The sequence below is a fragment of the Protomyctophum parallelum genome (assembly GCF_964188405.1).
Source record: "Protomyctophum parallelum genome assembly, chromosome: 6".
NCBI lineage: Eukaryota > Metazoa > Chordata > Actinopteri > Myctophiformes > Myctophidae > Protomyctophum > Protomyctophum parallelum.
Window position 1 is genome coordinate 21,250,290 of NC_139701.1, and position 11,877 is coordinate 21,262,166.

The 11,877-nt window shown below is 40.8% G+C and overlaps 1 protein-coding gene across 2 annotated transcripts in view; it reads left to right on the forward strand.

The window, feature by feature from the left end:
- The first annotated feature begins 6,259 nt into the window (after positions 1-6,259).
- tmem131 (transmembrane protein 131) overlaps positions 6,260-11,877 on the forward strand; it is a 33,237-nt gene continuing 27,619 nt past the window's right edge. For both annotated transcript variants that reach the window (XM_083766318.1, XM_083766317.1), the window contains exons 1-3: positions 6,260-6,579; positions 10,267-10,328; positions 10,626-10,666. In XM_083766318.1, coding sequence (XP_083622444.1) covers positions 6,390-6,579; positions 10,267-10,328; positions 10,626-10,666 — 293 coding nt within the window. In that variant the 5' untranslated portion in view covers positions 6,260-6,389. The remainder of the gene's footprint in view (positions 6,580-10,266; positions 10,329-10,625; positions 10,667-11,877) is intronic.

Here is an 11,877-nt window from a genome sequence, read left to right on the forward strand (position 1 = left end):
CTGCTGTTGTAGGTTAAAATTGAATGTTGCCATGGCAAAACAAATTAGTGAGCCACTGTGCAATCAGAATCACAACCCCTCTTTCCCAAACCTCATTAAGTCTATGGTATCCAGGTGCATTTTGAAAGCCTCTTTACATGGCAGCCAGAAGGCACATTATTGCAATATAATGCACCTGTTTCATAGACACTTAAGTCTCCGCTTTGTCACAGCTTCACTCTATTTGTGAGTCAATCAATTCCTGTATCCCAGTAGGCTACAGTGATGAACTACCACCTCAAGTTACAGCAGGTATAGGTAGAAAACAATAAGGCACCTTTAAGATAGGCGCTATACAAAAGAGGTTCCCCTATTATTATAAACCAGTTTTAATGCTATTTAGCATCATTTTGTGGATGGTGTGCCTATATGGTGACCATGGATTACGGGGAACCAGTGTATCCGGAGAGTGAGCAGGAGAAATGACTACCAAGGGTGAAGAGAGCAGTGGAGAGTGGAAGAAAATATATATTGTGCACAGAAATGGAGAGACGAGAAATGAACAAAACAATGGGACGAATTCAACAAACCAAGAGAACAAAATGTAACGTGTGCACACAAATGAAACTAAATCAAGATAACTTAAAAATAAGCAGCTGAAAAAATACATGAATAATTCATGCCATACACATGTGCACATGGAATGCAGCCAATTTCATATCAAGTGGCTTCTGGCAGAGGCGGCAGAGCCGTGAGTCCACTTGACTTGATGAGGTTGGTTGTGCTCATCAGAGGCACGGTAGGATTTCTTCTACCCTGTCATTTGGTGACATGGTTTAGTGTGAGAACGCGTCTGCTGTCTTATACTCACAGACAGGGTTTCTATGACAACCTCAAGGGCAAATCATAATGTCTGTCTAGTATGGTACAAGAACTCTCAACAGCCCTAACATGAACAAAGTTAGTTTAACCACAGCACAGATTAAAGGATAAGATAAGCCTTTATTGATCCCCAGAATAAAATTGGGGCATCAACAGCTATAGTAAGAATGAAACACAAGAGATGTAGGGGAGGATGGGGGAAGATGAACCGTCGGGTAAGTTGAACCACCCCCTGTATCTTTAAAACTACACACATGAGTTGTCATGTGACCTCAAAATCAGGACACACCCACCATTTCAACCTGACTGTGAAGATGAGAGACACGTGGACAAAGTGGAAAGTACATTTATACACAAAAAAGTGTTTTTTGCTGGTCAAAGTAAAAAAATAAACTTTTCTGGAATAATCATTTTTATATTAAAGCAAAAGCACCCAGGTCTAAACTTATATATCATGCATGTTGGTGATATACCAATGTATAAAACCCATGTGAATCATTTAGCTAAACATTAGCCTGGAGCATTGAGCTAGCCATGTTTTGTCAAAAAGTGGCCATGGGGCAAGTTGAACCAATTCCTTGGGGTAAATTGAGCCAATTTTCTTAATGTGAATCACCATTCATATTTTTGTATTAAGTATTAGCTACTCAAATTATACTGAATGACCTTTAATTTGGATGTTTGCAAATGTTTGCAAATTTGCTATATTGTATTAACAATATTGCAAATATTATAAGGTTCTGAATAACAAACTTTATTTAATTGTCTTTATATTGTTTAAATAATAAATAAACAGATAAATAAGACTATTTGCAAAAGGGAAAACTGTTATTAAATGAATTTCAATACGTGAATACATTATTTGTTCAAGTTTAAGCTCTTTACATTAAAATATCATGTGGTTAAATTTTGGATCAACTTACCCCTTACCTGGGGCAAATTGAGCCACTTTTTTTTTCTTTTTGAAAAGGTCATATTTTCATGGCCCTTTGTCATAGCTGCTTACTCATCATTTCAATTGATAGAGGACATCCTGAAATATGTGTAGATCATTAGATTTGACTGCCATCTCATTTTGCCTTGCTTCCAGGACAACTTAAGTAAAAAGTGGTTCATCTTCCCCCATCCTCCCCTACAGGTAAGAACTGAAGAGACATGAAACATAAGAGTTGCAGGCTGATAGGGCCCTAGATATCTGCACTGGGCCTCTGGATGAGTGCAGAGGAGCCGGTCGCAGGTGCAAGACTGAGAGGAGATCAAAGTAGCCACTAGCCACACACACACACACACACACACACACACAGTGCATCCCCGGCCGATAGGTGTGAAGTGTGAACGGTTTGGGGGACCATTTAAAACAAAGGCGGCTTGCATGCTGTGGTTTGCTAAACTAAACAGAAATGTGCATGCACAAGGGCTGCCAAAGTCTTTTCTTGTTTTTCTTGTTTTTTCGAGGTTAGACTGGGCCAGCTCTAAACTGACTGGGCTACGGCCCGCGTGGCCCAATGGACCCTACACCGGTGCACGCTAGAGAGACTCTGGACTCGGAGACTCTAAACTTGGAGACTCTGGACTCGGACTCTGGACTAGCCTGGAAAGATGCCAGCTTAGGTGGTTCGGCCATCTGGTCAGAATGCCACTCGAGCTTCTCCCTAGGGAGGTCCTCGATGCACTTCCCACTGGGAGGAGACCCCGGGACAGACCAATGAGCAGTTGGATGGATTACATCGAGAGAGTACTCAGCACAGAGCTCGGTAGCATCTGTCTTTGGCTCTCCGACAACAAATTGTCACTGCACCTTGGGAAAACTGAGTCTATTTTGTTTGGTTCAAGTCATAACCTCAACAAGTCCCCGGGCTTCTCAGTTAGAGTGGGTGACAGTGTGGTCACAAATAGGGAAGAGGTCACTTACTTGGGTTTTATACTAGATAACAAACTCACGGGTGAAAAAATGGCAATGAAAGTGATCTCAAAGGTCAACCAGAGAACTCGTTTCTTGGGCAGGATATCCCCTTATGTCAACAGCAGTGCTATGAGGACCTTGGCCGGTGCCCTCATCCAGTGTCACTTTGACTATGCGTGTACTTCATGGTACAGAGGTATCTCCAAGCTTTTGAAAACAAGGCTGCAGACCTCCCAAAACAAGCTTGTGAGGTTACTGCTAAAATTGAACCCCAGGTCTCATCTTACCTCTGCCCACTTTAGTAGCCTGGGATGGCTAAGGGTGGAGGAGAGAGTATCTCAGCTCTCATTGTGTCTGGTCTTCAAGATCCTAGGTGCCTCTGTTCTGCCTCGGTACCTGCTGGGCTACCTGCCCAGAGTGAGGGATGCTCACAGGTACTCAACCAGAGGAAGTCCTTATGATCTAGTTCCCCCCAGTTTCAGGACACTCATGGGTAAAAATGCTTTTTTCTACGCAGCCACTACTCTGTGGAATGCACTCCCTCCAGCCCTGAAATCCCTAAATTCTATTGCAATATTTAGGGAAGACCTGAAATCATGGCTCCATCTACACACTCACTGGTCATAGTTAGCTTCCGACCCTGGATAGCCCTTCTCCCATGCTCAGGACTTTTCTCTCAGGGTACCTCTTGTCCTATGTATATAGCTCCCAGCCTTATATATAAGGATTATTTATTATTTGTTCCATGGTTGTTTTTGTCTGTACAGTATGTATAGTTTCATGTTTCAAAGTGGACCACAATGGAAACAAGCGAAGGCTTTTTTGTGTCTAAGTCCATTTGGCGTTTTTTTAAAATGATGTCAATTTCTGTAATTTTCTTAAACTGCCAATAAAGTATTCTATCTATCTATCTATCTACATCGACTCACTGGCCTTGGAATGCCTTTGGATCCCCCAGGAGGAAGTTACTAATGTTGCTCTGGAGAGTGAAGAGGGAGCTGGTGGAGTTACAGACTACAGATAAGCGGTTGAAGATGGTGTGTGTGTGTGTGTGTGTGTGTGTGTGTGTGTGTGTGTGTGTGTGTGTGTGTGTGTGTGTGTGTGTGTGTGTGTGTGTGTGTGTGTGTGTGTGTGTGTGTGTGTGTGTGTGTGTGTGTGTGTGTGTGTGTGTGTGTGTGTGTGTGTGTGTGTGTGTGTGTGCACACAATGGATATGTGGATGTGTGTAAGACAGAGATAAGGAGAGTTGCATATTGGAGAAAGAACCTGATTTATAAACATTAGGCCACAAATGTACAATATAGGCTAGACAACATTAAACATCTTCTGTGAAGTAAACAAAATCAGACATACATCCTAAATTTCAGTTGGCCTATACTGTATAGCTTTTATTATGACATATCTGCCCTCTGCAGGAGGTGAAGTGAATTGCAGCATTCACACTTACAGTAATACCTTTTCACAGGACACAGAACCGATTACTGATGCCTTAGTGTCATATCTTCTGGAGAGGAAATTACTTTTTCTTAGAAGCAGCGTTACTGAATAACAACCAGATATTTAAAAACATTAATAATAATATCATTACTCTGCTCATCTGCATATTATGCAAAGAGATGAAAATCCAAGGCACTTGCAACCACCCATACAGACAGTGCTACTATCCTGTTGGAATTTAAACATTGATGACATGTTTGATTATAGATAATTATTATGTAGCTCCTTCTTGTGTAAAAGAAGTAGCAGGACTATTGGAAACAAAATTACAAAGAAACTATTAAACTGACTGGGAGTCACAGACAAACATGTTTGATTGAAGGCAGAAATACAGTCAGACAGGCTGTCAGACATAAAGACAAACAGATTGACAACATGAAGTCAAGTATATTTGTATACATCAATTTACTTTATTTCAATGCAGTCAAGCATTGCAAGGAGCATTAGGCCCTTATATCTTAACAGAAGCACAGTGGATTATTTCTGTCACATTTTTCTATAGGTATGTTTGTTTGCACATCCAAGGAATTTGTCTCAGTGCATTACACTGACGCAACAGCATAAACATTTTTCAAAATAGAAAATCACACTTGTGTGAAGTGAGGGCTGCTCTTATCATATACACCATCATAAATCAGCCAATCAAATTACCACATTCCGTGCTCAAACACAACTACAAAGCTGTATAGGAGGTAGCCCCTCAAAAAGAATGCTGAAATGGCTATAAACTACAATGCAATAGGCCTATACTGTAGACAGGCTGTATTTGTTGTAAGGATGGGAATCTGTTTTATGTATTGTAATTGCAGAATGTATCCCTTAATGCCATTACATTCTATTCATTCTGAGATTTAGACACTAACCATCTATGCTCATTATGCCCAATGTAGAAGTAAGGCTATTATCTGGTCAGCTCAATCACATATTGTCCTAACAGACAGAACAAATAATATCCACATTACTAATCTGGGAAATTAGTGGCCTATCTGTTGTTATGAGTCAATGATGAAGCTGTACATAATTTGGTGTAGGCCTAATATGAAATCTCGTGAAGCATTACATAAAGGGGCCCATAGTAATTACCAAGTAATTACCTCACATTTAGACTGTGTGTACTGTACTAAAAAGCACAACCTATACTTATACTGTTTATATGTTATGAGATTTACTCAAATGAATGGAACATTATGTAATCTCGTCCAAATTTATGTGGCATATCATCAGTATGTGCTTCAAAGTGGGATCTGGGTATTCCCAGGTGTCCATGGGGGTGTTTCCAGGGGATGTTAAATCATTGATAGTTAGGAACCAAATGGACCCTTAAGGTCCCCACACACCGAGCGTGTTCTTCGGATTTCTAGCGGCGTTTCTACATTGGTTTAAATGGAACCAAATGGACTCGTAACTCGTAATTAGGGTTTTTTGATTGATTGATTGAAATATTTATTAACAGTTTGTAGAATTTACAGTACATTTTAAGCACAAACTCAATACAAAGACTGTCAACTGTGAGTGGACGACCCAATTAAGCATTACACTTGTTTACAACAGGGTCCACATTGTTCAATTCATCAAATTTCTGTGGCCTAATCAAACCAGAAGCACTGCTGTAGGCCTGTAGCTATCACAGTGGTTCTCAAAGTGGGGTCTGTGTGTAGCTCTGGTCCATAGCTCTAATGCGTTGCAGCGCATGGGCTATGGGCCAGATAGGTCCAGTCCAGGGATCCTCTGGGTTACTTGAGGGCTTCCAATGGAAGGTGATCTGAGAGTGTACAAAAATGGAACCAGAATGTGTACACAGTTATGGGTTCCGGGTCCTTGAAATTAAGAAGTTTGAGAACCACTGTGTGTAGTGTGCTCTGTGTACAGTCTGTACATGTCCTGCCCCTCCGCATCAGCAGATGGCAGTATATCTATGGTATTATACGCACTATCATGCGCCAACAACAAAACTGTAACCGAAGAAGACGGAGCGAAAAAAAGCAGAAGGTAGCCAGCCCTGAGCCAGCCAGCAGCCAGGCCAAACGTCCTCCTCCTCTGCTAGCTCACTTCCACTGTGTGTGTGTGTGTGTGTGTGTCTCCCACTAGGTTATGATTGACAGAGTCAGCAGAGGTGTTTTATTATTGGCATGCTGTACGCGATAGACCCGCTGCTCCAATATTACTGTGATCTACCCAGGAGCTTCAGCATGGCGGGTCGAGCCCACAAGAGCAGCCCCCAACAGCCGTCAACAACAAGGACAAAAACATCCTCTTACATGGGGATCCTGAGGATAGTATTTATTGCTTTCATCCACGCGTCGCAGGCGAACAAACAAGGTGGGTTCTGGCGCTGGTTAACCCCACAGGAGACAGGGTAACGTCAAGGTAGTAGGTTAATGTTATGGAGCCTGCAGTGTTTATTTACACTCTCACTTTATCATCCACTGCTAGCCTTTGGTGCTATATAGCTAATACCTTGCTAACCCTCTCCAGTCCACTTCTATTGGTAGCTTAACGGCAACTTATTTATGTGCTGGGCTGGCCGCTGGAATGAACTGTCTCCTGTGAATGGTGCAGAACCGCATATGAAATTGGAATATATCGGAGTTGCTAACGGATCCTGAAGGTTGTCATGTAAAGCAGCATTTGGCTGCGCAGGCTAACGTTAGCTGGTGTTTTAGAGTATGTATCTGAGAGGTGAGGCTGCTAGTTAGCCACAGCAGACCACAGCCAACCAGCAGTAACACTATCTGATGTGTTGGAAGGGAGCTGACAGGTGTGGTTTATAGATTAACTTTATTGTATTTCCTGCAGGGCTGGCACATTGCTGTTCACTGACTGTTGGATTAATGTAAATGTGGCTGATTGAAATCTAAGGATCTAATCCACAATAAATGATATCATCATCAGTGCTACTTTCCATTGACCATTTGTTTTGTACTTTTGGATTTTACGATACATGACATGTTAACATTTGGTTACAGTACACTACGTTTTTTATAGTGTAGCTAAATGTATTGACATGGGGTTGAGCCACCCTCTCACATCATCCCTTTTAACAGATCAGATACAATATGACAACAATGTTGTGTCAGATGTGTCACTTTAACACGTAGCTCTCGAGTTGTCAGTCTTGTCACCAGATTGTTGTTGGTGTTGGTATTGTTAATCCTGAGAGACCTTTATGGGGTGTTTGGGTTTCAACAGCAGCTGTGCCAGATCTGAGATCTTGCCTTTAGTGACCCCGGCAGGCTTATTTTGTAAAGTCACTGAAACTAAATTAAAGGGACACTTGGGTAACGCAGACCTGTCACAACAAGGCAGCGTGGTGGTGGATCTACTTTCTGGCCAACTGCAAGTGCAAACATCTTCATTAAACGTTCTTGTAGCCCTCCCTGTACTCTCATAGACGCCTATTAGTCAGCTCTTAGCCACAATTTGCAACTCTAGATTTTTTTACAATGGGTTGAATCTAGAGTTGCAACAAGCTCCATCCACTTCCTATTCATCATTTTTGGTTTGCGATCTGCTTGTCTTAAACGACGTTAAACTCCCCAACATTGCAGCTGCAGTCCAAGCTTGAATTATCCTCTTTCAATCTGCCAAGCTTGTTTTTCATAAAAATCCACCGTAGAGATGTTATGAGCTACTTTCTGTCAAGACATCCTCTGCAAATGATTATTTTTTTAAGTGTTGCAGTTTGGAAGCACTCGTTTCTGTTAACGGGTCGCGCTGCTGCCTCCTGCATTATGTGCAAATTCGAAACAGGTTGAACGCAGGGCTGTTCAGTGACTTACGACGAGTGCTTCCAAACTCCAGCACTTAGAAAAATAATCACTTGCAGAGGATGTCTTGACAGAAAGTAGCTCATAACATCTCTACGGTGGATTTTTATGAAAAACAAGCTCGGCAGATTGAAAGAGGATAATTCAAGCTTGGACTACAGCTGCAATGTTGGTGAGTTTAACGTCGTTTAAGACAAGCAGATCGCAAACCAAAAATGATGAATAGGAAGTGGATGGAGCTTGTTGCAACTAGAGTTGCAAATTGCGGCTAGTCAGCTCTATATTAGCCTACACACCTGTCACAAACCGCTCAGTCAGAAGTAATGACTGGACAAAACTATCACCAGAGCCCTTCAGTCTTCATCACTGCTTAGCCCAGGTCAGGCAGGGTGACCTAGGTGAAACATACTATGATGGTACAGTATTATACCTACTGCACACTTGCACAGTATCAGAATGAAACTGAAAGGTCAAAGGGGAAATTGAGTTGAACTCAGCTTGCTACTGTGTTGGTTTTGAATCCACTATAGTCTAGTCTCTTTCCACACAAGTATCCTCGTCTTGTTAAAAACGTTTTTTTGTCCCCCTCCATGATTCTTTAACTCACATTACTTTCTTATTCCCTTCCTTCTAAGCATAGGTCAGTTCATTACACGCCTAGGGACACGCAGGTACATTTAGACATGGAGTTTTGTCCCTGAAAGCACCCGTAGGCTTGGCACTGGGAAAATGTAGCATTGTGTGCCACAGATTAATTATGCATGTTATCACAGTTGGTGAAATCGATTGAAATAATAATTAATAAGCCATTAAGTATTCCCATTGAGGACATACTAAGTAATCAATTACTCTACCACACTTTAAGATAAAAAAACATCCCTGGCCTATATATGTCTCTTGAAATACTCTTCAAATCGAATCGAAATGATTTTGTAATAGTTTGTTTACCATACTGCTAGACTAATTGGGAGGAACCCTGAGGCGCTAATGCGTTTGAGTCTTAATGCTTCTGCTGGTCCGCGATTTCACTTTCACAGTAATATTATTTCGGTAATTATTTCATGTTGACTTCAAGTTCAAGGCTTAATTTCAGTAATAGTTGTTTGTAGATCTAGAGAAAGAGACTGAGCCTTTTTTCTTCCCTTCTGAGCTACTCTGAACATTCATGGCATGTGTCTGCTCACAAAGTTGCAACATACTATCATATTCTACTGCGTCTCCACACGTTCTACTATGAAATATGAATCTCCCACTTCAATGGAAAGGAGGGCAGGCATTAACCACTTCTTACGCCATATTAATAAGAATAAGAATATCAGATCTACAAGCTCAAAATAGGGACGCAAGGTTGTAAGTGATTACGTAAATAATAGTCTGTAATGCTCTTCTCCGCAGCTTGAGCAGATCATTCTTTTTGAGTACAAATTGTTCAAAAATGTGTCGCCGTCAACTTGTGAAAATCAGCGTGGTTAGATAACAGTGTGTGCAATACATGCCTGCAGCTGTTGAGAGGGTTCGTGCAGGTCTGAAGACGTATGGAAATGACATACAGAGATTTGTGCAACATGTTTTGGAACACCAGGAAAGTAGTGCTGGTTGATGTGAACAAAATAATAATTTTTGACCAAATACCTCAATATCGATATTGTGAATTTGTGATGATAATGTCATTTTCTTGTCTTATTCTACAAGCTCACAAAACATCACGATAGGATACATACATATGTCTTTATTGTCTTATCACATTATTATGATATCGAAAACCCTAGGCCTAGACGATACTGTGTGTGTATCTCATATGATGATATCAATATAATGTAAATATATTGCCCAGCCCTACAGGAAAGTATGGGGAAATTATGTTCAGTCCCTCCCTGTATGCATAATCGTACATGATGATGACAGATTGCATCGCACTCTGACTTACTGACACAATGTTGTGAGAGAGGATTTGCTATGGAAATGAGTCTTGTGTACAGTATCTCATTCAGTGACATGCAAACATTCTGCTCTCCTTGTATTCACTTTAGCTTTATCTACTTGTATTGTTTATGTTTGCCTTCATGGTGATCACAAAAGCAGTCTCCCTTTAGCAAAACGTGGGGTTTTCTCTTCAGTAGTCCTAGCTTTATTTCTTCCCTCTACCTAAAAATCACTTCAATGTATGAGCAGCATAATAATAATGACAAGATGAATATTGCTTCTATATCAATTTGTATTTCCTTGCTTATTTTCACAGCATTTATTCAGTCAGACACCATTCTAGAAGTTCTACATTTTGGTGAAGGAAGCCTCTTACAGGTGAGAAACAAGTTTTACATTAGTGTTTTCCTCCTTTTCATTCTCAAAATGCTCAATTCTCAAATTCTAAAGCAAACATGAATAGGTAAAGTCATTAATTTATAAGCAGGCACACACTGAATTCTTTTCAATTTTCCTACCTAAATTTACCTTTGTATATATTAGAACATGGCTAATTGAACTCTCCTATACACACCTGGGCAACGTTTGTATATGTAGTGATTTTGGATGTGAGAAATGATTGTCAGATATTTATAGCTTGTTTGTTACAGTTTGTCCCTACATTTCTGTTTACAGGCAGAGTCTGACATTGATTTCAGTTTATATCATCAAAAAAGGTAAGTGTTTATTTTGCCTCCAGAGTTAAACATGACACTATTTGTGAAACGTTTGTGTTAATGCCATTATGAAATGAGATGTGATCATGAGACATTCAGACGCTAGCAACAAGAACGACAAACAAAGATTAGATGGGAGTGACGCCTATTTGGTTACATGCAAGTGTACATGCAGGTTTAGCCTGGCAGTTTTTTACATAAGCCAAGTTGCATGAATCAAAACGGGCATGAAGGCAGGCGTCCATTCCACTTGTCATATCGATGTGATTATAAAGATTGGAGTTTAATTGGATTACATAACTGTATGTCTGGCCTTGGCCTTGAAATGGTTGTCTTGCGGCTGTATGTATCATCCCTTTACATTACTTGGGTTTGTATTGCTGACTGAGAGAGTACAGTAGGCCGTCCTAGTAGCTGTGGGTTTTTCTCCTCTTTTATTTCCCTCTTTGCTTGCTTCAAAAAGATGTGAAGCGTGAAGTTGAGGCCTTGTCTACCCTTCTGACATTGACAAGCGTCCCTGGGTTAGTCATACCTTACTCAGGACGAAGATCGATTAGATCATGTTAAACTCAAGTCTCGAAACAGATACATCTTCCATCTTGAACATTATTGGACAACTTGATCTATGTGATACTCTCCCCGCCTCCATCCATCACAAAGTAGAGAAACATTATTTCCTCACAGTTGAATACTAGTACTTACACTTCAGACGCCCTCTAACTGAAATTAATAAATATCAGTTTTATTTTGGGGAAAAAAAGATTAACTATGTAAAGTCCTATAAATATCTGGGTTTCTTTGTTGATGAGCATATGAGCTTTGTTCATGGTTCCACAGTCCTCTCTGAGTCTGCAGGCAGAGCCTTAGGAGGAGTAATGAATCATTCATTAATTCATTCAGTACTAGCAATAGTTGCAGGCAGGTGTCGCACACAGACAATACTAGATGTTCTGAAAGCTCGCAACGTGTTGTGAGCTTGTAGATTGGCTATTTTTCAGTGCGCGACACCCACATTCAACTAAGTATAATTCAGGCTATTTTACAGTGATTCCTTCATAAGGCCACCTACTGTATAGCTGTGAAGGGAGGAGCATTTTACAGCACCCTTGATGCCTCCCACTCATATTTTCTTAACCAATAAAACCTTGAAACAGCCCAAGTGTCTTCCTGTGATTGGCTGAACTGAGCTGTTGCTTTCTTTTCTTTTGCAT